This window comes from Bos javanicus, chromosome 15 (assembly GCF_032452875.1).
Source record: "Bos javanicus breed banteng chromosome 15, ARS-OSU_banteng_1.0, whole genome shotgun sequence".
Lineage (NCBI taxonomy): Eukaryota > Metazoa > Chordata > Mammalia > Artiodactyla > Bovidae > Bos > Bos javanicus.
In genome coordinates, this window is record NC_083882.1 from 66177815 (window position 1) to 66204448 (window position 26634).

Here is a 26634-nt window from a genome sequence, read left to right on the forward strand (position 1 = left end):
CCCCAACCAGGAACAATGACACCAACTGGTGATATAACCCCTCCACTGAAAACCCTTTTTATCCCTGTCCAGCTGATGGAACTCTGCCCCCCTGATGTTTTCCAGCCTTCCAAGGTTGTGAATGAGACAGTGCCCATGTGAAATTATACTTGGACTGCACACACTGCTATTTGTTCATCTGGCAGCAATTTGGAGGCTGAGGCTTTCAATTAGCTACTTGATCTTAATCAGTATTGTCCTTGGCTCCTGGTACACTGTGTCTTTTGGATACCACTTTTCTGGTGTTTAGATGGCCTATTTCATTAGACAGCTGAAACTCCCTGTGCCTAAGAGACGGGTCCGCTTCAAAAAATCCTCAGAAAGTCCTGGTTACTTTGCTTTTGTTCAAAATCAACATCCTCATTTGGTAGAGTCGATGGGTAGCTTACATAACTATAGAAACTTAGTCGTCTTCTACCTGGTGGATGTGCTCAGTAGGTCTTCTGAGGGCTCCCTCGAATTTCAGAGTGTTTCTGAGTCAGCTCCAGGGGATGGGGCTGGACAGGTAGGTAATAACCCTAAACTACTAGGGGAAATGTCCCCCAGCGGCATTCATCGTCAACTTTTCAAACGTGAAGTATGCTCACGGTGAAAATAGTCCAAACAAGGAAATTCCGTTTAGCCTTGGGGATGGAGAGGATGACCTTGCAGAGGAGTCCTGAGCTTCAGAGGACATTTGAGTCCTGAGATCCTGCCCACTTAGTAACTCTCATCATCACCATCATTACCAAACACCTTTCTAGAAGAAGTAGTATCTGGGAAACACATGGCATGACCACTCTCCTGTGTGCCAGAAAAGGGCTAAAATTGGAACTGCTGTACAGTTCTGCCAAATGAAGCAGGAAAATACACCAAAGAGCCCTGCCTTACCTTACCAGTGCCTGGTAAGGTAACAGACACTCAACTAACAGACACTCAAAAATGTCTGGTTGGATGAGTCTGCAAAGTGGGGAGGATCACAGTACCTACCCCAGGGGGATGTGGTGACAATTAAATGAGACAGTGTCACACAGAGCACTGAGTCTGGTCTATATTGAGAATGCACAGAATAACTACCATTGTCATTTTTAATACTTGGATATCAATAAACATGCCTTGTGTTTTGCAGAAAAGAAGCTTTCATCCTTTGAAGCAGGGTGAGGGACAGGTGGTGAAAGCCCCACAAGGCAGAAGTTTTTAAGGAAAATGAGAACACTGTAACCTCTGTCAAGTGGCTGGAGTCGGTCTCGGGGTCTGCGATAGCAGGTAAGTTGCTTCCATCAGAAGGTAATTCGGCTTTGCTCTCAAGTTCTTCTACTCTTCTTATCTTCCCACCACTTCCCTCCATGGGCATATAGTCTATCCCAGCTCTGACGGGTTACTTCTTAACCCAAAACCAAAATAAATCCTACCCCTGCATGAAGTCCTGCCTCAGGGACCTTGTCTGCCAAAGCAAAAGCCAAGGGGGTCCCCACAAGGAGCAGGCAAGTGGAAGCAGTGTCTTAGTAAAACAGTGGTAGACTTGGCCCATCCCACACTGATGGGCACTCCATCCCAAGCTCTCAGAGTCAGTCAGGCTGAAGAGCTGTTTATGAGGCTTGATCTGTCCTCTTACTATTTGGCTAGAACACCATCCATCACTAAAACAATTGCTGACCAGCAAAATGCACCCCATATATACCAATCCTAATCATCTTACTCTGAGTGAGAAGAGGCAATGCCTTGATTAAAAGGCCACAGATTCATGGAGCCCAGCAGAGTTAAGGCTAACATGTCATTTGGTCTATGTAGACTCAGATTTATCCAACAAAAAAAGATTCAAATGATAAGGAAATTTTCTCCCTGAATTATAAAAGCAAGCAAATATTAGATAGTTGTGAAAGGGCAGCTTCTACTGTGTTCAGTGACCACTTTGGATTTCCAGATCTAAATCCAAATGAGACAGCATCCCTCCAAACATGCTAAGAGGGGTGGCAGAGATTCATCTCCATGTTACAGAGAGACAACAGATGGGAGGCTCTGGTATAGGAAGTGTAAGAAGGAAGCAGACTACTAGCTAAGCATCCTCCCAGGGCTCCTTCCATCTCCAAAGGCTCTGGGTTACTGAGTGCTGGTGGGTAATAACAGTGGATCCCCAGGAACTGTTTTTTTATGAAGTTATCCTTATACCCCTCATGTCCTCTCCAGCCAGACCGTGCATTCTCTTTTCTGCCCTGTTGCTCTAATTTAATATGCAAGGGATGCTCTGGAGACTTGGTCTCCTGTATAACCACAGGGGACAGACATAGAGTCCACTTCATGTTAATGAGTGACCATTAAAAAAGAACCATGAGGAATAAGGAGGCTGACCAAGTAACATGATGCTTGGGGCAACCTGTCCCAGAGTTTCCCAATGCAGTTCCCCCTGCTATTACTCCATGTTTCATCTCCAACAGCCCCCTATTCTGGCTGTTCTGGCTACAGAGACTCCCCATCCATAGTGCCACTGTGCGTGTCTACTCCTGGGATCCAGGGTTTCTTTACGACAATGGCATTGGCAGTATCTACCTGTCCTTTAAAACCCAATCTTTCTTGCCTGGATGCAGATGTAATGGTAGCAGTCCTTAGCATCTGGCAATGATTCAGGAGGAACAGTTCACAGAAAAAACTCAGAAACTCTTGGGAGAATTTTCTTAAACCTTGAGAGTCTGAGAAAGGTTTGTCATGATCATCTAGTTTGTAGAAACGAGTGCTGATGCCCTAACCCCTTAGAACATCCCTGCTTTCTGCCAAACTTTTAAATGGCTATAGGGCCCAGAAGTAGTAATAAGAATAACTGCTTCTATTAAATTCAGTATAATTCTATCACTATCTGTATCAATACACAAGTATCTTAAATGGATCATCTCATTCCCTCCCTGCCATCACCCCTGAGAAGAACTTGATAAGATTTTCCTAGAATTTATAAGTGGGGAGACTGAGACTCCTAGGAGGTAAATTACTTGCTTAAGACTTACCAGGCTGGTAAATCGCAGATTTAGAACCAAACCAAAGTCTTTCTGACCAGAGTCCAAGCTCTCCACCCTAGGTTGTGTCATCCCAGTGTGGACAAAGGCATTCTTACCCGTCTTCTACATGTTAAGGATGAAACAGAGCTTTTGAACTCTAAAGAAGCCAGTACAAAATTCCATTTTTACAATGTCTCCCCTAAGAGATCTTAGAACAAATACGCATTAATCCCAGCAAGCCTGCAGCCCATTATTTACCTGTGATGGGAGAGGTGACTGTGACCCACAAGGGTTCTCAGCACATTCATCACTATTAAGGTCTCCCGGAAAACCCCAAAGTTCCCAGTCACTTATTTTGATGAGAAACACGGGTTGGCCCTTTGAAGCTAAAATATAAAGTGTGCCTCTTATCCTAGGCTGTTTTCTTCCCAGTCCTCGGGACAGGCTAGTGGGAAACCTCCTGATGCCCCAGAACCCCAATGAATCCAGAGACACCATTTGTCTTTAATTGGTGGAAGCCGATTTGTGTTGTTCAAAGGCGCGTCTGAGCCCGCAGGGTGAGCATTGTGCCCCAAGATTTAGCCCGTTTCATCGCCCTTCATTAGGATGCAGGGGGGAGACCTCGGCACCGTCAACTGGGCCAGAGGAACAAAGACGACATGGAAAGTGGAGCGGGCAGTGAACCCCTCACTCTCTACTTTCAAAACAAGACTCCGACCCTTTACTCAAGAACTTACTTTGTCCTTCTGTTCCATCCAAAGAAACAGGAAACTTCAGAGGAAAAAAAAAGGGGCCCCAATTTCTTACATGGTGGCCCAGGGAGGCTGGGGTTGCAGAGGGTGCTGGCAGGAGGTTAGCTTGGCCCCAGAGCTCAGGAGGGGCCACTCCCCTGTTTTGTTCTCAAAGGAGGTCATCTGGGAGCAGGAGGAGGTGGTTCTTCCCTGGAAAACAACTTGAGGAGAAGGTGGAGTTGCAGTCAGTGAAGACTGCCCTCAGGGCTCTCGCACCCTCTCAGGAAGCCAACGGGAAAACCTGTGTTGATTGTATCTTCTTGTTCATCTTGCTTGCTCGTTTAGTGGTTAAGTCGGGTCCAAGTCTTTTCGTGACCCCATGGACTGTAGCCTGCCAGGCTCCTCTGTTGATGGGATTTCCCAGGCAAGAATACTGGAGTGGGTTGCCATTTTCTTCTTCAGGTTGTTTATCTACTACCCCACAAAATCTGAACAAAACATCTCCCCTCAGACTCAAAGAATTCCTTTGAAAATAAATCCATTTCCAACTTGACAAGCATAGACTGAGCTGCTGACATGCATGTTCTAATTCTTCTTTTGAGGACTGGTGTTTATAATGGCTTGTCTCGTAAGCTGGTAAAGTGACTTTTGGTGACCACTTTGGCAACAGCTCTCCAAAGTTTAAATACGGGTAACCTTTGGACTAACAGTTCGACATCTAGGAATTTTTTTACAAAATACCTTTGCATGTGAACAAAGAAACATGTGAGGCTATTCATCTCAGCCTTTTTCATAATAGTGAGAATATTAAAAATGACATTAAGTCCATCTTAAGCAATGGAATGATTATATGATTGGATAGACATTCATATAATGGAGTCCTCCAGCAATCATTTTTTTCTCCCAAGAGGGAGACCAACATGGATTGACCTGGGAAAATGTCTATGATATGAACACTGAAGGCAAAAAGTTGAAAAATTGTATGTATGCTTTAAATTCACTTTTGCTTGAAACCAGGTTTCTCAGTCTTGGCACTACTGACCTGTTGGCCAGACAGCTCTTTGTTGTGGGGCTGTCCTGTGTGTCTTGGGGGGTTTTGCAGCATCTCTGGCCTCTACCCACCAAATGCCAGGGGCAGCCTCCCCTCCTGCTGTTACAACAACCAAAAAAGTTTCCAGTTTCCAAAAGTCCCCTGGTCCTGCCCCAGATCAAAAATCTGGGACAAAATCACCCCTAGATGAGAACCACTGGTTTCAAGTAATGACATATAGACTGCCTAGGTTTGCACGCCTTAGAAAAAAGTTTAGAAAGATCCTCATCAAGTTGCTAACCCTGGCAACCAGGATTGTTCAAGGAAAATAATGTTCTTTTTATTTTATACACCTCTGTACTGTTTGATTATTTTTACAAGTCTATATTTCTTCTGTAATTAAGCAGAAAATCTGTTTCAATTCTATTCCCACTCACGGACATAAACACACACAAGGAAAATAAAGAGAATAACTCATATCAAGAGACAGTTAATTGGGACTTTCTAGAGAAGAGAGACAGGTGGGTCTTACCTGGGAAGAGAAGTCCTCTGAGAGGACTTGATAAGACAGGATGCTAACCAGAGCTAATCAATCCATCATCTGTAGTATCACCAAGCCAGGTGGTGAGAACGGTGTCTGAGAGATTGTAAACAGGGTGGGAAGTGTGGAATTCTGGCCTCTGGTCTTGAATTCGACCAATTTAGTGTCTTAAGCCCTGTACTTCAAATCCTTCATTTGCTTAAAGGATCATCTACCTTCCCACAAAACCTTTAGGAGAGTAGCACATTAACGCATCATCCATGAAATGATTTCCCCTTGTCAGATTTGGTGCTACATAAACAAAAGACGGAATTCTCATTAATATTTGTTTTGCTGCTTTAAAAGTCATTTTTTAAAAACATATGCCTAGTCCAATATGGGCATTTTAGAATTTAGAGTATCCTAGAATGCTTCAGTTTCTTATTAATTTTGAAAGAATTTCCTCCAGGGAGGTATTTTCAGCTTTTTGATATACCTATGATAAAGTTTTTTTTTTTTTCTTGAAAAATGGTTAAAGTTTGTTCAGAAATTACAAGGTAAACTGTTACAATTGTGATGATTCCCTTATTGAGTTAGTTGGAATTCATGGTGAATATCCTAAAATGGAAAAACAGACCTAAATCTTATGGAAAATTATCAAACATTTGGTCCCCCAAGGCTTTCCTGGTGGCTCAGTGGTGAAAAAAAAACAAAAACTCGGTGCACTGCAGGAGACGTGGGTTTGATCCCTAGGTCAGGAAGATCCCCTGGAGAAGGAAATGGCTACCCACTCCAGTATTCTTGCCTGGGAAATCCCACAGACAGAGAAGCCTAGTGGGTTACAGTCCATGGTGTCACAGGAGTCAGACATGACTAGGGATTAAACCACCACCCCCACGTTGCTGCCAGCAAATGGCTTATCAGATATCTACCACCAGTATCTTCCCCCAATCTCAACTACAGGGTACTAAGAGAATTATGGTTTTTGAACAACGTTTTGAAAAGTAGCTAGAAAGAATTCTCTTGTCCATCTACGCTGATGTTTTGAAACCAAAAATGACTTGAGACCAAAAGGGATTTGAGACAGTTCATGAATCAAGTTATGACTCAGCTCATAATGACGTCGTTTACATTCTTTTTCATCATGTTTATTTGTTTTGTTCTGGTTTTTTTTCTGGATAGAGTAATAATGCCTAGAAGTCTGTTTTTCACTCAAAAGCTACTCATAAATATTCTAGTCAAAACTTTTGGACCAATTTCCTTCCCTCTGCTCCACTTCCCTTCCCCAATTTGACTCAGCTTCTTACAGGTATTTCGACTAATTTGGTAATGTTTTACTTTTCTCCAATTTTGCCTTTGTTAATCAAAGCCCTAATATGGTAAAGTTAATTTGTCAAGAATTTAGGGCTTCCTTTTTGGTACCCCTCTGCATCTAAAGGGTAGCACTCATGATTGGTCATTATCAAGACTCCACAATCACTCCATCTACAAATTCCTGAAACAAAGGGAAAGCAACACTTCTTTTCTCCACCTTGTACGCCTCACAGAGAACTTGAACGAGACAAGAACCACAAAGCAGAACATAATTTTCTAAGAATCCGGCATAATCACACTTAGGTCAGCTGAGACGCCCAAAGCAACGGGTGTGTTAAGTAGAATGAAATGTACACTCAAGGACACACTCCCGACACTGGCTTCATGCGCTGTTTGCAAGCAAAAGTCACGAAATTAACCGAAAATGCGTGAACTTTATAGAACGTTGTCACACCAGGTCTCTTATATCTAGGATGACCCCAGAGTAACCTGAGCATGCCAGTCAGAAGTGACAGCAGCAGAGGCTGCTGGGGCTCTGTCCTTGGATGCCCCTTACGTCCCCTCCCCCACCCAATCTACTGTTTTACTTCCAGTGGCCTGCACCAACCAACTCCACTGCTCGAGTGTTACTGGAACCACCCTGGCACATGCACAGAAAGGTAAGCACGTCCTACTTGCCCAAGGCAGTCCTTAGCCAATCGCCAGTTGCACTTGGGATAGGAAAGCCCAGCTGTCTTGCGTTAAAGCCAGGACACACTCTGAGATGTGCATTCCATTCCAGATTCCACTGCCTGTTAACACTCGGGCTGGGATTTTGCCCGAAATCACGCCTTTGCTTGGCTTCCTTCCCTTCCAGTCCAGCCTCCCCACTCCCTCACCAGCTTCTCCTGGAGGACGTGTCCTTGACATGTCATCTGTACACACGTTCCCACGTCAGGATCTGCTTAGGGGGAACCCTCCCTAGGTCATTAGCTGCCCTCCTTTGCTTTTCCCCAAACGCTGACTCCTCCTGTTCTTCTGCTCATTTCATCCATGTGACAGCTGCGGCGTGGGATACCAGTTTTAGGTCTCAAACTTCCGTTAGGACCACTTGTCATGCACAGACAGGCTCTTGATTACCAAAGACCCTTGATAGTTGATTTCTGGTCATAGTGTTTTCGTTCCTCTCTGCCAATGGCACAGTCCTGGGCACCACCCCACTGGTCTGGGTGCTGCCTGATGCTGCCATATGCATTGGCCTGTGTGTACCCTTCCCAAGGGCAATGCCATATCAGACACCATTATCAGATAAGGATTTGCCATATCAGATACATGTTCTAGTTTCTCTCCTCTGGCAAAAGATTGAGTCCAATAGCACACAAGAGTCACGTTCTGCCTTTCAAAAACATGAATGGGAAACTCCTACCTGCTTTGGAGTAAGTCATTTGTTTGACTTCTGTCTGCAATAAAGTGTGGGTGACCCAATGGGACAGCCAGGATATGGCTCAGGCAGGAGGCGGTGAGGACTCGAGTGGCAAGGGCAGAAAGGGAACCATCCTAGAGAATGATATGTGGACTGCCACGGCTGGTAGACTTCTTTCCTCTATGACTCCTCTGGGCTATACCACCCTCACAGCCCCATCGCCTCTCAGACCTGCTCAAGAATTACCAGAGAAGCACAGAGCTGAGCTCACAAGTCGGGATAAGCTCCTTCAGAGAATAGCAAGACATGCTTTCTTCTGCATTCCCATAGACCTCAGTGCTTAGTAGTCTGTCAATAAAATGTTGCTTTGCCTGTGACTCATGTAATCTGGTCAGATCATCATAAGATGATGACTGTACTTTGTCATCCACTCAGGACACTTGAGTATGAAAGAGTATGCTATTAATAACTAGACATAGACAAAACGCGTAAACTGTCCCCAGGAATCTGGGGCTCATAGTTATCCTATATCTTTACCATCCTCAATGCAAGGCTTCAGACTGCACAGAAACACAGTGAATGGTGCCCTGGAGCATGTCTCCAAAATTCAGACAGTGGGATGGAGAGGGAGTTCAGACTCCGGGCCTCAGAAGCGTGTATGATGGTAGCTTTCTACTGTTAACTCTTTCTCAGTGTGTTTGAGTACTGGATGCTATTTGCGGCCACTGAAGGCGTATCTTTCTAAGATAGATATTTCTAAGCAGTATTTGCAGCAGGTGAGGGCAAACTGGGGTGGTTCCAGACATTCTGACCCAGAGGGATCCCAGCCCTCTTGAAATTCACTCAATGGGAGAGTCCATGTTACCTGTTATCTTGGACAGACCATGTAGACACCAGGGAACAACACTCCCCAGACCCTCTCCATGCCAGCCCCACGTGACGCCTTCACTCCCACTCTGCAGGCAAACTCACGATTTTCACAGTGCTTCCCGGTGTAGCCCGCCAGGCAGGCACACTTGTAAGATCCGGTGCTGTCGAGGAGGCAAGTGCCATCGTGGAAACAAGGGGACGAGGAACACGCTGTAAGAGAGAAGGCAATTGCTCTCAGTGCCCCTGTGCGTGAGCCCTTCATTCAAGCCTGGAGTCCTGATCACAGCCTCTCACTTGTCTTTTAAAGTCCTTTTATTGAAATCATGTTAACACTGTTTCAAGATTGCCTAAAACAGCTACTCACTAATCAAATGCTGCTGATGTTATTTGATGTTTTCCAAGCCCTGGAAGTCTGCTTCAGACACCTCTAGTCTAGGACAACACACACGAGTGCACCACATAATTAAAGCAGAAGCAAGCTTCACCCCTCCCATGGGGGCTCCTATGGGGAGAGAGCAGGCTTGGCTAACACATCATCTTTTATTCAAGGAAGCGCAGCATCCGGGGTACTGGGGGAAAGGAACTGGAAGACGACTTCATGACACTGGTGAAAGGGTACTCAAGAATTTCCAAACATGCATTCTGTAAACAATAGTCCCTTGACGTGTTGAGAGTTAATGGTCTCAGATACGGTGGGGAAATGCTACTGGGGTTAAATGATAATTCACCAGGTTTCCGCACTGCAGAACTTCTCAGCACATTCCACGTTCTAATGTGCATTGTGAATTTCTAAGAATGCACATAACATTCTACCTTTCACAGGCTTATTTGATCTGAGAGACTGCATTTCACAGAGTGTCCTGGGGACCATTTTTCTACAGAGAACACTTTGGGAAACACTAGTCTGCTTGTTTCCCACTAACCCCACCTTCATTTACCCTGGTGTAGAAATACATGGCTAGGCCAAGTGCAGCAAGCCTGAATCGAGCGCTGGCTCTGTGGAAGGCGCTGGTGAGATACAAAGACGAACAGGAGAGCCTGCTCATCAGGACAAAGCTTTGTGAAGAAGAGTCGGCAGTGACTATAACCTGAAGTTTGATTCAGTGAGTGTCAGAAAAGAGATAAAGTGCTAGAAGACATTCAGAAAAGGGCAAAGCCACAGCTCATTGGAAGAAGGGAAAAGGCTTAACAGGGCAGGAGAAATCTGACAGGGCCTCCGGGGATGGGACATGACGTGCAGGAATGGGAAGGGGGCTTTAGGCAGGAAATAAAGACTGCAGGTGGGTCACACCAGGTGCCTGAGGAACAGGAAGATCACACAGACCAGAGTCCTCCAGGGGAGATTGAGGAAGAGACCCTCCTGACCCTTCCCTCAGACACAGGGTCACAAGCTGGTGAGCCGCCTCTGCCCCCAACTTCTGACTGCCATGAACACCCCCAGACAGATCTCAGCCTTGACTGGCAGGGCAGCACCGAGGGGCAAGGACTGAGCCGCAGGCTGACCACAGCATAGCAGCAAAAGCCTCTAGAGCTCCCAGGCCCTGCAAGTCTGCATAGGAGACACACGTCCTGGGAGGAAGTCAGCACACAGCTCATAGGAGCAACCGCCGGAGGCCCTGGCAGAACGTTCTCAGGGGGACCACGTGGAGAGGGTGAGGTGTCTGCTGGTTTTGCTGAATGGGTGAGGCTAAAGAAAGGCTGATTTCACCTCCGCCCACCTCCCTTCCTGAGATATCCGTATCAGACCTTCCATAAGGGAGCTTGAATGGTCAAAAGGCCATTGCAATTTCTTAAATTCAGTTATTTGTTTCAAAAAATAAATATTTCAAGCTGGAGTTTATTTTGTAAAACCTGATGCAATCCCATCTCCAAGGAGTAAAAAAGATCTGGGGTGATTCCTTAGCACTGAGCCCGTTGTTCATTTTGGCCAAATGCTACTTCCTCATTTGACAGGACAGGAGGTGAAGTCAGACACAGAGTTCCTCATAAAGTGAGTGGCATTTCCCGGGTAGTGTCAGACTTGGAACAATTATTTGAAAGATGACAAAGGAGGCTCAGGGCACGCCTGGGGCAGGGCGGCTACTGAGGGTTTCCTCTGCACCAGACATTGCTCAGCTCTTCATCTGTTCTGTCTCCCAGAGACTCCTTAATGGAGCAGGATCTAGGGTCACGCCCTTATTCACTGATTAGGAAACCCAGGCCCAGAACAGTAGAACTTATCTAAGCCATACGGTTTAATCTGCCAGGGACCAAAGCTAACTCTCTTAACCATGAGAGCCCCTAACAGGAGCTCCAGAGCCAAACTGTGCAGATTCCTAGTTCCATCTCCAGAGCTGTGCAACCATAGACAAGTGACCTGATCTATCTGTACCACAGCAGCTTTACAGGAGAAGGAGAAGTAAGAATTCCTAGTTCTGGTTCTGGTGAGTGTTTCTGAAACACCCCTTGCCATTTCTCTCTACCTTCTCAATGTGCAGGTCATTTCTGAGAACCCAGAGGGTGGGGTTTTAACAAGGCTGGGCAGGAAGGAGTGGGATACACAGAAAGGAATGTTTATCTAGAGTGCAGCCATAAAAAGTGACATTTGGGAACTTCTCTGGAGGTCCAGTGGTTATGAATCCGTGTTTCCACTGCAGGGGGTGTGGATTCAATCCCTGGTCGGGGAACTAAGATCCCACATGCCGTGGGGCATGGCCAAAAAATAAATGCTAAAATAAAATAAAATTTGGCCTTTCTCTCTCTGGCCTTTACCTGTGATCTCCTCAAAGATGGCATGGAAGCCGTCGAAGTTCTTGGAGCCATCTGAGTGGAAGAGGATGTGGAGTGAGGAGCCCGTGCTTCGGATGGGAGCTGGCCGCTCGTTGCCACAGAAACGCTTGATGATCTGGCTGTCGCTGCTGTCCCCGTCGCGGACCTCAACATAGTCATATTGGCACATGTAATCAAACTCCAGGCTCAACATGACAATCCTGGAGGAGGAGAGGGTGAGAACAGGAGTCAGGTGAGGCCCTGAAGAATCCCTCCACCTGCCCTGGGCAAGTTAAAGGCCAGATGATAAGCAGGCCTCCGGAAGAGAAGAGCTATGCCCTGATCTGAGAGAACCGTGGCCCTGGAGGACTTGCGAGCAGCTGCATTTCTTTCCATGTGTGTGGGCAGGTGTACCGTGGGCAGGTGTGTGGATGCATGCCAGGTGCAGGGGGCAGCACAGTCCATTCCGAGAACCTCTGCACACACCAGCTCCCCGTTTAGGGGCACTGCTCCTCCCAGGCTGCATGGCTGGTTCCTTCCTAAACTCAGAGCTCAGCTAAAATATTCTCTCCTTAAAGAGGCTTCCCTGACAACTCTTTCTAAAGGAGAGCCCTTGTTTTCGTCATAATGTGTATAGACATTTTACTTTCTCATATTTATCTCCTTGACTTTGTGAGTGTGTGTGTGCACACATGCATGCCTGTCTGCTCCCCTAGCTCCCCTAGACTGCAAATTCCTTAAGGGCAGGGTGTGGCATCTGTCTTACTCCATCACTGTTTGCTTAGTGCCTAATGCAGTGCCTAGCATGTAGAGACAATAAACAAATGTTGTTGAGTAGGTGATAAAATGGATACTTCAATTTTACAATTGGAGAGTGATAGAGTATATGTTATCTTAAAGACCAAGTAAAGGAAAAAACTCTCTGCATGCATACTCTTCTGTCTGATGGAAGGATCAGAAGATAATTATCCTCTTGGTAACAATAACTCTTGCCCCAAAGAGTAGAAAGAGTAGCATCATATCAAAATTTCAGAATTGAAAGAGACATATCTTTGATTACCTCAAAGGGATCTTGGGTTTGGAAATATTGGGGTGCAATGGATCAAAAAAGCAGAAGATAAAACCCTAAGCTCTCATTTCCAAGAGGTAAGAAAAGAGGCAGATACACACCAAGGCAAGAGAGGAAAAGATAACTTTTCAGAAGATTCCAAGGGAATGCCTGAGTTATCAAGTTCACAAAATGTACATCTGTATCTTCTTCCTCACGTTCTGGAGAAGTGGGAATAGACAGAGAACTCAGAACTGCCACCTGAAAAGTTCAGACCAGTGCCACTTCTATCACCTTGGGCAAAAACTCCATGTGCCAGAATTAGAGAACAATCAGGATATTGTAAATGATCTTAAAGATCTTATTTAAAAAAGGAATGATCACTGAGTATGGCTAGTGTTTATTTTTCAGAAATTTTTATCACAAAACCTTTTGTACGGGAGTGTAAGTCCTGCTCATCATAATGTGTGCAACTTGCTATAGTTTTAAGGATCTGGCCACACCAGCTCACTGCCGGCCTTGAGCAATCCCTTGCTTCTCTGGGCTTTGGTGTCTTAATTTGAAAAGGGGGAAGGGATGTGGCGGGGGTGGGGGGGGGGCAAGGCCACCACCAAACCGAGATCACAGCTTTTTCTGAAACTGAAACACGAGACACTGCAACCTGCATTTACATTCACTCATGTGTTCCTTATTCAATGCATCTATGGCAGGTCTGCACTGTGACAGGCGCTGTTCCAGGTGCTGAAAGTACGGCAACTACCCTAGTAGACACAGTGCCTGCCCTCATGAGTTCTGATTTGAGGGACAGAAAATAAGCAAGGAAACCAGAAAACAAGGGGATTCCAGAGAGTGTTAAGTCCTAAGAAAAACAGAGCAGGTAAGAGCACTGAGAGTGACTGGGAGGGTAAGCTTTCTACATACATGGTCAAGGGTAGACACTTAACTGATGAAATGGAGCCAGCCATGTGCAGGTCATGGGGAAGAGTGGTCCAGGCAGGAGAAATCTGTAAGTACAAAGGCCCTGAGGTAGTCATGAGCATCTCTGAGGAAATGAAAGGAGGCAGGGATGCTACGCTGCCAGGCAGTGCATACCTGGGAGAATGGTGTGAAGGAAGGTCAGAGAGGAGAGCAGGAGACGTTTTGTATGGTGAGGAGTTTGAATTTTATTCCAAGCTTGAGAGAAACCACTGGAAGGTTTCACCAACAGAATGACAATTTGAGAGAGGATTTTAAAGGATCACTCCAGCCACTCTGAAGAGAGGAGATGGCAGAGCCAGCAAAAGTGGAGGCAGGGAAGCCAATTAGGCCACAAGAGGATCCAGGTAAGAGTTGGTGGCAGTTCAAAGTAGAATTTTGGCAGTAGAGACAGTGGACAGACTTGAGATTATTTTACAGCTGAGTAAATAGATTCTCTGGTGACCTGGCTGTGGTAGGCGATGGAAAAGGGAACACCAGGGATGACGACCAGCTTTGGGGCTGGACACTAGGCTGCAGAGTATTTCCATCCTTATAATTACCCCTGGCCAGCAGGTCCAGGTTTGCAGGGAAGAAACCTATATACTTCTGTGCCTTCCTAGGACCCTTTCCTAGGCAGGTGATGCACTTCTCAACCCCTCCAACATTTTGGATTTTTGGTTGGTGGAGTTGGGGAGGGGGAGCTGATTTCTTTTCATCCTGGGTCTTGGAGAAGCTCTCCAGAGGGCTCTGAGGGGACCATTTGTCCTGGTCCCTGAGTTGCTGAAAAATTAGCCTGTGGCATCCAAAACTGTCCTTATCACACTGGAAGATCCAGCCTGGAGCCCATTCAGCAGAATGGTGTAGCCTCTCACTTGCTTCTTGAACTTCCTCTAGGAAAGTTCATTTACTGAACCTTAATCCTAACCCCAGGACCTCAGGGAACAAGAAGACCAGCAACTAAAGGGTGGCTTTGATGCGCGGGTTGAGAAAGGGACCTGAGTTCTGGATCCTCTCAATGTGGGGTACCGTGTTGCCCCTCCTGCATGACAGAGTGCCATCGAGGAGCCAGCTGACATAAGGGAACCTCTGGGTGCATCAATCCACCCAGAAAACACCGACTGGAAGCCTGTGCTCTAGAAGATTAGAGATTTCCATCACCGCCAACATCTCCATGAGTTAGAAAAGGGAAGAGCTAGGTGGACAACGTCCCTAAAAGTCCTGGGCTGAGTGGGCCACTCTGCTTTACTAAAGAGGAAGAGTAGAGGTGTCTGCCAGGAGAGAGGAGAAACACTGGCAACAGGGAGCAGATCTTTCAACTTTATCTATGCAGGAAGGGTCTATCGAGCACCTGTCATGTGTACCATGTCCTGTTCCAGGCTCCTGGATGCAGCAGTGAACAGTTCTCACAAAGCAGGATGCACTTGTGTTATTTATCTCTAGTTACAACTGGGTCCATGGCATGAATTAAACATTTCTGTGGACCCCAACGTTCCATAAGATGAACGGCTTATCATCCACACAAATGAAAGAATCAGCTTATTGGTTGTGGAGGTGGTGGTTGGTTTCTGAGAACAGCAATGAAAGAAGCTGTGACAAACATAAACCCCAATCTAGAGTACAAAGTCCTTGAAGGTTAGGCCTGGCCTTATTTCCTCCCCTTCCATAGAATCCAGCCAGTACTAAGTGAATTAGGTGACCTGGTCAAGGTTATGGATGGGCAGGTTGCTCTCAGTGCTGTGTTCTGACATATTGGTGTCTTCCTGGGGTCATCGTCACCTGAGCCCCACTGTCTGCAGTTAGTGAAGGACAAGCATTTAATTGGTGGTCATCTTACCCAGGCCTTATCCCACAAAATCACTAAGAGGTAAACAGAAAGGCTCTAATATGCATTTTTTGCTTTCAAGAATAAAATGTAGATGGTTAGCCCTGATTACTAGGGTCCAGGACCTTTGGTTTTGTTACTGCACTTCCTCAAACCTCAGGTTCCATAATTCTGACCACAGCCCCTTACCTGAGTTGGATGATAAATCCAGGTTTGGCGTGAATGGTCCACTCACAGTGAGCATTCAGGGGGTAGCTCTCCAACAAAATCTGACCCTTTGGAACACGTAGAACCTGGCCACATCCTGAGAAGAGAAGATTGAGGCATAGAAATTGGAGTCAACAGGAAAGAGACGGTAAAAGGTCTCGAAGCCTCTGAGCTCATCCATGCCCCTAAAAACAGAATGGAGAAGGATATTTCTATTTCTCAAGCCCCTGGCGATATGCTCAGCAACTGGCAATGAATTATTCATTCATTTAACCCAACAGCTTGAGAAGGGAAATAGCATCATTCCAGTTTTCCAGATGGAAAAATGGATAACCAGAGATTAAATAATTTGTCTAGCTATTAAGTGACAGAGCAGAGATTTAAAACCTAGCTGTGTCTGAATGTGAGGTCCAAGCCACCCTCATCCTGCCTCTCCAAGACTGCCACACCCCAGCCTGCTGCTGCCACCTTACAAGGCTCAGAAAGTTGGCCCTCCCAGCAGCTCTACCTGGGACACTGTGGCCTTTGTTCAGCGTCTAAATTTACATAAGCCCCTCTGCTCTGTGTCCCCTGCACACCCTCAATCCACACATATAATCCCAAAGCAACTCCTTTTTACGTGCCTCCATCCAGTTAGAAAATGTATGTATTAATTTGTTCTATGAGCAATTATGCAATAGCGAAAGCATTAGTCGCTCAGTTGTGTCTGACTCTTTGCGACTCTATAGACTGTAGCCCACCAGGATCCTCTGTCCATGGAATTCTCCAGGCCAGAATACCGGAGTGGGTAGCCATTCCATTCTCCAAGGGATCTTTCTGACCCAGGGATGGAACCTGGGTCTTCGGCATTGCAGGGAGATTGTTTACCACCTGAGACACCAGAGAAGCACCTCTCTAATGCAAATACCAGAAGCAGGACATGAACTCCAACCAGTCCAATTGGATTAGTGATTTTCGATTTTTTTCCTGGCTCCCAAGACCTCTTTTTTTTTCCCCCCAAACAAACTCTTATGAAGACCACCAATTTAATTAAAAAAAAAAAATGAATCCAACAGGGGGTCCTGGTTGAAGTAGAAGCTGGGACCCCAAGCCCTCCATCGTCACTATCACCTTGGTCCCCTGAGCTAGTTCCAAGGAATCCCCAAGATTTGAAAACCACAGAACAGAGTCTCCATTCAACTACATCACATCTCTAGTGTCGAGATAAGCAGAGGTCTGTACCCTCGTTGTAGGGAAAAAATTATCTCGGTCATGTAAATAAACTATATTTTCTGCCAGAGTTGGCACACTATGATCCATGGGCCAAATGCAGCTCACTGCCTATATTTTAAATGAAGTTTTATTGGAACAGAGCCACATACATTTTTAATGCATTGTTTAAGGTTGGTTTCCAGCCACAATGACAGACTTGAGTAGCTGCAAAACAAGACAGCAGAATCCACAAAAATGTAACTATTTACTACCCGCCCCGCTATAGGAAAAGCTTCTTTAACCCTATCTACACAGAACTCAGTTTGACATCATAAACTCCAGACCTTCAGTTATCTTTAATAACCTCCCCCAATAAATTCCCAAGCTCAAAAGAAAAACATGAACATCAGTGGATGGTACCTCATGGCAAGATGATGGTGGTAATATTTCTACAGTGGTAGGAATATAGCTTAAACTCTGTTTTCAATAAGCTGTGAGGTCTGAGGTGTGTGATTTTTGCAAAATTGACTGCTAGGTTGCCCAAGGCATCTCATCATTAGGATGTTTATTGCTTCTATTTCCTCGTGGGAAGCATCCCTCACCCCTTTCCATGTGAGTCTCTGGATTTGGCCGGGCCTCCATCGTCTCTCTGTGATCTCAGTCTCCCTGCATCCATCCTTTTCTCCCAACTTTCCATTCCCCATATAGCTGCCAAAGCTACCATTTAAATACATGAATGAGATCACATTACTCTCTCGACTCGCCCCTCCAAAGACTGCGCCCTGTAGCTCACCTCCCCACAGCATCCACGGCCCTGCCCTCTGTTCAGCCTCCACCACCACCCACCCAGTCCTCACTCTGAGCCAGCCACACGGCCCCCTTCCTGTCCCAACCCCAGGCCTCGCACCCACTGCTCCCTTAACCTAGAAGGTTCATCCTCTTCCACGTCTCCTCCCTTTGGGAATTAAGCTCAACTGCTACTTCTTCAAAGAGGCCTTCCTGGACCACCCAGCTAAAACGGACCTTCATATTTCTACGGTCACTGCCATTACTTGATTTTGTTTTCTTCATAATGGACATCGCTACTGGAAATTTTCTAGCTTATTTGCTCACTCCCTTTGGCAGAGCTAGCACCCCTCCAGTTTGTATGCCTAGAACGGAAACTGGCACAGAACACGTGCTCAATAAAGAGCTGTTGAATGAATGAACGATGACATTGTGACAGGCCAGGGACCGGCTAAAAGGCTTACACCTTCTCTGGTTTAATCCTCACAAGAAAGCTTGGAGATAGCTGAGGTAGATGGAGAGATTGGTTTAGTTCATCCTTGGGGAGGGGGTGGATAGGAGAGAAAGGAGTGAGGAGAAAATAGGCCTGGCCCAGGAGGACAGCCAGGGTCCTGGCAGAGTATTCACTAATCATTCATGGACAGAGGAGCCTGTCAGCCATGGTCCATAGGGTCGCAGAGAGTTGGACACAACTGGAATGACTAAGCATGCAGCACACACGCCTTAATTTCACATTTTGCACATTTACAGACAGTTCCTAAGGGAATACACGACACACTGCTATATTTAAAATGGATAACGACAAGGTTCTACTGTGTACACAGGAAATTTTGCTCAATGGTATGTGGCAGCCTGGATGGGAGGGGAGTTTGGGGGAGAATGGACACAGGTATATGGGAGTTGGTGATGGACAGGGAGGCCTGGCGTGCTGCGATTCATGGGGTTGCAAAGAGTTGGACACGACTGAGCAACTGAACTGAACTGAACTGATACGTATGGCTGAGTTGCTCTGCTGTTCACCTGAAACTATCACAACATTGTTAACTGGCTATACCCCAATATAAAATAAAAAGTTAAGAAAAGAAAGCTGGGCGAATGACATTTATCTCCCCATCCCCCAGACGAGGAACCCTAAGGATGGGAGAAGTTAGGTATCCCCATGGCCAGACAGCCAGGAAGTCGGAAGGTGGCAGATGACTGTTCTAGCTGTAGAGCAGTGGTTGCCATGGGACGTCGGAGTCCCCTCTCAGTATGGGTCTCAACCTTAGAGTCACCAGCTGTGTGGCCTTCGGTGAGTTACGGCATCTCTCAGAACCTCACCAGACCTGAGCCAAATGGGAATAAAACTGGCATCTACCCTATTCGTTTTGTGAGATGTGAATCAGATTATGCACACCGAAAGCCCTTAGCAGAAAAACCAGCAAATGTTAGCTGTTGCTAGTTGGTGGCAGATCAAGGACTTGAACTTGAATCTGCCTAGTACCAGCGCTGGATCTCTGCTAGTACATTAACCTGTCTTAGGGTTTCCTGACCCAGCCTTCTCCCGCACCATTTTGAAGCGGCAGGATTTCCCACCCCCGTTCCCAAATACATTGAATCTTTGCCCGTCCCCCTCCCCCTCGAGCTACTGGAAATGCACGTGCCTTCTTCCTGCACACCTCACACTCCTCATCGCCCCCATCCGCCCATCTGCTGCCCGGCTATGGAAGTGATACACGGGGTGTGAGAGACAAAAAAAGAAACCTTCCTGCACAGCCTCCGCCCCCCCGGGGACTGGCAGCTTCCCCACCACAAGGTGTTAAGTCCCAGCTCCGCAGCAAACCTCCCGCAGGGACCCCAAGTTAGAACCGGCAGCAGATGCTGCCAGCCAACTTCTGGTTTCCTCCCTGGAATCAGACAGCAGTGTCACTTTCAGATCCCCTCTCCCCGTCTCAGATCTGGGGGAGCCAGCAGGCTTTGGCCAGCCCGAGGGTCTTATGGCCTGGGGAGTAGTCGGGGTCCCACCCCCAACCGGGGTGCTGGCCCCTGGCCACGTGAGATGTGAGACCACTGGTTCCTGGAGACCACGGGCTGTCCTTCAGAAACAGCCAGGATTCCCAACCACACGCAACAGCCGGGTCCTTCATGATGTTTCCCTTCTGTCTCTGGAGGGGAGGGCAGAGTCGGCCTCAAGACAGGGTGCAAGTTCCAAGCAGCCAGAGACACAGAGGCCACTTCTCAGAAATGTGCTCTGCAGGGGGAGGGGCGGGGGGCACAGTTAGTGGGCACCGGGCAAAGCAGAAGTCACCCCATGCCCTCCTCACACCAAGGGGCTCCTTCAGCCCCCATCTCACTCCCACCCCCACGGGGAGTCCAAGGAGCCGGGTGCAGGGCAGACTCACTGCACCCTCTGTCTAGGGCTGAACACAGCCAAGTGTCCTCACTAATGAAGTGCGGCTGGCCAACCAAGCAGGTGGTCCTGGGGCTGAAAGACGGGAGTGGCAAGGGCCCGGACAACGTGCTCGGATTCCCTGACCACGTCTGGCTGCAGGAGAAGAGGTGTGCATGTGCGTGCGTGCGTGTATGTAGGGGATTTTGCCAGCCATGCCAGACTGGCCCCTGGGATCTCAAATCCTGGACTCATCTCCAAGCCTGCCTCCTCCCCTATCCTTGCTACAAACCCAAACAGGAGAGAGAGCTGGATAGACTCTGCTTCGACAGAGCTGAAAGGAAATCTTCATGAATTTCCAAACTAGAACGAGAGCTGGAAGCTTCCCAAAAGCAGTGAACACCCCCAGCATTCTGACAAGTGTCCTTATCTCCAGCTGGGGGACAAAAGAGGGAGGGGCGCTTCTGAGAAGCAGTGGATTTTTTTTTTTTTTTTTAAACTTTCCTTTAGGCTGGGGGCAAGGAGGACTAAAGAAAGAATTCTGTTAGCTTCTTTTTTTTTTTCGCCATGCTCCACAACTTGCAAGATCTTAGCTGCCTGACCAGGGATTGACCCACACCCTCAGCAGTGAAAGCTTGGAGTCCTAACCACTGATGCATGTGTGTGTGGGCATGCTAAGTCACTTCAGCCACCCCTGACTCTGTGTGACCCTGTGGACTGTAGCCCCCCAGGCTCCTCTGTCCAGGGGATTCTCCAGGCAAGAATACTGGAGTGGATTGCCATGCTCTCCTCCAGGGGATCATCCCAACCCAGGGATCAAACCCATGTCTCTTATGTCTCCTGCATTGGGAAGTGGGCTCTTTAACCATTAGCGCCACCTGGGAAGCCCCTGGAAGCCAGACCAGGTCCTAATCTCAGTTCAGATTTTTCCTAGCTGTATGACCCCAGACAAGTTCTTCAGATTTTCCAAGCTGAGCGTCCCTCATTTGGAAATAACAGGAGTACCTACAACCATGCTGTTGTTGCTGATTTATTATTTAAGGATTAAATGAGATAGTTACTGTATGTGAAGCATTTAGCAAAGTGCCTGGCACACATAAACAATAAATGGCAGCTAACACTGTCATTTCTCAAGTCTTGTCTGGATCTGAGACACAAATTTGGCAAAAGAATCACAGGTGGCAGCCCAGGTTCTGATCCACTGCTCCAGGTCTCCTAAGAGCCTCTTTGCATCATTGGCTAAAGCTCTAAAGCCTTTAGGCCCAGGAGCCTAGACAGGGATGGCAGAACAAAAGCCTGGATAATGACATGGGAATGACCCACACACCAGACAGGGAGCAAGAAGGAAGCTGATACTGCCCATGTGATTTGGTTCATCCTACCCTGACCTGCTCATCCCTCAGACAGGTGCTTGGAGTGAGGACCTCAAGGGCCTCTCACTTCAAGAAATAGCTTACTTCAGAGGAAGAGGGACTGGACTCCGGGGCCCAGCTTCTGAACTGGCATCTTGGCTCTGCCACATAACAGCTGTAAGACAGCAGGTAAAGTGACTCAGCCTCTCTGTGCCTCGAAGCCCTCACCTGTAAAAGGCTGGATGAGGATGAATGGTTCATACATGAAGGTACTTGAACATTGTCTGGTTCATAAAGAGTGCTGCTGCTGCTATGTCACTTGAGTCGTGTCTGACTCTGTGCGACCCCATAGATGGCAGCCCACCAGGCTCCCCCATCCCTGGGATTCTCCATGCAAGAATACTGGAGTGGGTTGCCATTTCCTTCTCTAATGCATGAAAGTGAAAAGTGAAAGTAAAGTTGTGCTAAGTGATAGCTTTTACCAGGGGCTCACGTCTTCACTGGCTCTCTAGAAATGACTTCATGGCTCACTCTGTGATCTGGCCTATAGTTCCAATCAAATACTTTAGAATGGTTGCTTAAGTGTGTGCTTCCTCCATGACACAGTTCCATGAAAGCAAGGACCTTTGTCTGTCTTGCTCACCTCTATATGCATGAAATACGTGCTTAATTAATTATTAACTGAATGAATGACTCTGCCAAATTGTATCAAGCCTCTTCCTGCCCAATCAAACCATTTTCGAATCCTCTTCCCAATACTGTACCAAATGGCCTATCCGTTCAGTTGAAACCGTTGTCCAGCAAAAATACTATCTGCCACTTTGTTGCAAAAAGGTTTTTCTCCCCCAGATTCATCACAATCTTCACAAAAAAAGCATACACTGAGATAACCCTGACGATCCAATTCAAAAGTCGAGGACTGGGTTTGAGCAGCATAAAAAATTAGACAACTAAATATTTTTTCTTTTCTCTGTGCTTCAGTTTGGTTGATTTCTACCAGCCTGTATTTACATTCTCTGATCCTGTCTTCCATCATGATCAATCAGCTGTTAACCCCTCTGATGATTTTTCAATTTCAAATATTACAATGTGTTCAGTTCTGGGATTTCCTTTTGGTTCTTATTAACGCTTTCTAAATCTATTCTCAATTTTCGCATCTCTTCATCCATTTTAATTACCTTTTCTTGCAGATCCTTTAATATATTCATTTTTAAATTATTTAAAACTCCTTGTCTGAAAATTCTAATAGTTGATCCCATGTGGTGTGTTTCTCTTGACTGATCTTTCTCTTGACTATTGGTCCTATTCTCTTCTTGCTTATTCACAACAGAAAAGACATATTTTCTTTTGATTGGTAATATCTTTTCCTCCATTAGGCAGGTAGAATGAGGTACTGATCAATTTGATCAAATCAGGAAGCAAGGAAGCTATAATCCCTCGAGAAGCATCTTGAAAGTCAAGCAGTGGGAACCTTAGAAAACTTATTTTTGATTTTCAACACTCCCCCTGCCCAACTTCCTGCACTTCCATGACTGTAAGTTCAGGAATCTTTGATCCTGTGAGACCATGAGACTCTGAGATGACAAATTTTTGAAACTGGAAAATGACAACAATATTCCAAGATCTTCTGCTTTCTAGCCTCACCCCCAGCCTCTGCTTGCTCAACAAAATTTCACTAATGAGAAGTCTCAGTGGATAGGGTAATCTTTGTTTGGGGGTATTTTTTAGATGTAAGTTCAATAGGCCAGCCCACAGGCTCATCCCAAGTCTGGCTGGGTCCTCCTCCTTCTCAGGTAGGCCTTCACCTGCCCTGGCCCTGACCTCAGTAGCTGGCCTCAGGTAAGACGTATCCTGCATCCCTTGCTCTCCTAGGAAGAGCTCTTTCCTATGGAGTTTAGTTTCTTTTAGATTCTGTGTTCATAGATATGAGAGGGTTTTAAAGTACATTCTGAATTTCCTTTGATTTACAGAGTGATTTCTTGCTGTTTGAACAGGAAGGAAGGCCTTTTTCATATCCCTCTCCACCCAAACCAGAAGTTGAGCAATAATCGATGAGCTCTTTAATAACATAAAATCATCTGCAGGAGTTCAAACGTCAATTCTCTAGAATCAAGAACTTCAGCACATAACGTATGAAAAGCTATTCGCCACACATACAATGCTTGTCCTGGAAAGCAGCCTCCCGTGTGCTGTGCTCAGTCGCGTCCTACTCTTTGCGACCCGTGGACTGCAGCCTGCCAGGCTCCTCTGTCCACGGAATTCTCTGGGCAAGAATACTGGGTGGGCTGCCATTTCCACCTCCAGAGGATCTTCCCGACCCAGGGATCAAACCCACGTCTCCTGCACCTCCTGCATTGGCAGATGGATTCTTTACCACTGGGGCCACCCTAATCTCCTCATGGCCAGCATATATCCTCTTCTTTCTTAGGGAGTTCTGTTTTAGTATTTTTCCTCTGTGGCCCCACACTGATTTCCTTCCCAACAAAGAAAAGACAAAGAGCACCCTTCAAGGCTCTGATTTAGTAATAATACGAATAGCAGCTACCATTTATCAAGCACTTATTATGTTCCAGACTCTCTATTAAGGAATTTCATAGATAGCACTTCATTTAACCCTCATATTAATCCTTCATTAAATCCTCTGATGGGGCACTGTTATTTCCCCCATTTTGTAAATGAGGAAGCTGAGATTTACAAAGATTGGGTGGCATTGCCAAAGTCACAGAAGGAGTCATGAAACAGATTAAAATCCAGGTCCTACAGATGAAAAGCCTGGTTTCAAGCCCAGCTATTAACCATCACATAATACCATCCTCGATTCGTACCAAATTGAGCACTGTTCCTTTCCTGGAGGTGCCAGGACACAGAAGCCCAGACTTCCACGAGCCAGTTTTCAGTAACTCCACCCATGCGACTCTACTCTTCCCCAGCAGTACAGCTCCAGAGATGAGTAAATCAGTGACACCCAGCTTTGTGGCCTCTTCTTCCCCTCCTTCCTTCCTTCCTCCTTTCTCTTTCTCTCTCTCTTTTCCTCCCTCCTTCTCTCCCTCTCTCTCTCCTTCTCTCTGTCTTTCTCATCGACTCTCAATCATTCCTGGACCAGCCAGCACAAACCATGCTCCCCTCTGATATTCCACCCCCACATTTTGGTCACCACTGAAGGCCCGTTCCTCTGCTCCTCTGTGTCTATCTACAATATGACTAAGGAAATAAAAAGTATCCCAGGCCTATTAAGCTCTCCCCACAAACCCTCTCTTATCTAGGTTGCTCTCCTAACCTTCCTACCTCCCCGAGACCCTTTGGGGCCTGAAGTGTTGGCATCACTTCAGTGCTACCTGGAAGCATGACATCCGGGAGGCTCTCGGGCCCTCTCCTGCTCATCTCATTTAGTGGCTTAGGAACTTGGTCTGAAGGCCAAGTTAAATAAACTTCACTCTGGAAGTCGGCAGAGTGGTTCCACTTAAGAACTCAACTTTCCAGTTTAAGAAGCTTTGAAAGGACACCTTGATTTTAACTTTGGAGATCAGTGCCTCTCATTGCCAGCGCCAGGTCACAGTTCCTAAATATCATTCCCCATAACAGGAACCAGGATTGGAGAAATGGCTCATTTCAGGACTTGCACATAAAAATCAAGGTGAACTTGAAACCCTGAGTGGGTGGGGGCAGTGCCAAGAAGCAAGGAAGTGCTCACAGAATGAGGCAGCGAAGTCATCTTAAAGGGACTTTGGTGGCCAGTTCTGGGACAATTTAAGCATCAAAAAGAGGACGATAGGATTAAGGGGAAAAAAATGAAAATTCATGAGCTCACAGTACAGAGGAAGAGAGAGAAGACAAATGTGGGAAAATTATAATAACGGGTGAATCCAGGTAAAGAATGAATGTAGTATTCTTTCAACTCTGCATATTTAAAACTTATCAAAGTAAAAAACTGGAGAAAAAAGGAATCACTCCTCTGAATATTCTGCGATTACTAAACCAATCTCTCCTGGCCAGGAAAATGTGAAGAAAGTTTTCCCCTGGGCTCAGTGACCTCCAGCCCTTCTCCAGTTCTCTTGCTTAATGTAACTTGTCGATGGTTATGAGTGAATCGATCACATAATGGATGTTAAGACTGTAAAGAATTGGGTCAAAACCATCTGTGACGAGCATTGTCAAAGACAGTGAGTAAATAAAGGTGCTACCACGTCGGCTCAGTGCTGAAAGGTCTATAATTAAAATATAAACACTGTGATCCTTTCTGGCATTTGCCTGGCACTCCTCCTTTCTTCTAAGGTTCTATATGGCACTCAGGAAAAGGTGCCAGGGTTCTACAACGGTCTTCAGCAAGAAGCCCTCCTCCTCCAGAATTAAATGATCTGAAAGGATCACTTGGGCGCCATCTACTGGGCAAATGCTTGCACTGCCACATGGCTCCAGCACTGTGCCCCAGCCATGCACAGACCACCCAGGTGTTCAGCTGCCCCTTAATAGAGGCAGGCAGCATCCTGCCTGCCTAGTCAGCAGGGCAGACAGTCAACAAATACTGAAATGAATTACTTCTGCCTGGGAATTCTCCTTGCATTTATTTAGTATGAGCTGTAGGTGATGAGAACCTAATAACATCATGTTGATGTCTTATGGTCAAGTCCTGTTTCCACGAATGTATTGTAAACTCACGGAGGGTTCCCTGTTTCCCCTGGTGACGTGCCTAGTGATCCATAAGAAATGCTCTCTTTGTGTATGTGGCTGTGATCAGGTAAACATACACTGCATGTAATGAGGCTTTCACCATGGAATTGAACAAGCATAACTGAGCCAACACAGAATGGAATAGGAGTATGATCATTGCTTTGTTTGTTTCACAGCATTGACCACATTCTTTTTGTCTCTCTTCTCTAAATTTCAGGTTCTAAAATGGCAGTGACTACATCTGTCTTGCTCATCATTGCACATAGAAGCACATTCTTTCAAGAAGCATTGTTTGAATGGATTGTTGTTTGTTCAGTTGCTAAGTTGTGTCCAACTCTTAGCAGCCCTGTGAGCTGCAGCACGCCAGGTTTCTCTGTCCTTCAGTATTTTTGAATGGATGGGTAGATCTATTCATTACTTCTTTTTAATGAATGGGGGCATGCGTACTCCACTTTGCCTGCCTAGTGGTGGTGACCCATTGCCCTGAGCCAATTCTGCTGTCCTTGAGAAAGTTCGATCCTATACATGGAAACCATCACCAATCCAGACCAAACAGACCTACACAGTCGGCTGTTAAACTGAGGCTAAACGCAAGACTCAACCAACAGGTACTAT

General features: G+C 46.3%; 1 protein-coding gene across 2 annotated transcripts in view; it reads right to left on the minus strand.

Annotated features, from left to right (window-relative positions):
• PAMR1 (peptidase domain containing associated with muscle regeneration 1) overlaps positions 1 to 26634 on the minus strand; it is an 80821-nt gene that overhangs the window by 19053 nt on the left and 35134 nt on the right. For both annotated transcript variants that reach the window (XM_061381137.1, XM_061381138.1), the window contains 3 exons: positions 15637 to 15751; positions 11624 to 11841; positions 8975 to 9082 (listed from right to left, as the gene is read on the minus strand). In XM_061381137.1, coding sequence (XP_061237121.1) covers positions 8975 to 9082; positions 11624 to 11841; positions 15637 to 15751 — 441 coding nt within the window. The remainder of the gene's footprint in view (positions 1 to 8974; positions 9083 to 11623; positions 11842 to 15636; positions 15752 to 26634) is intronic.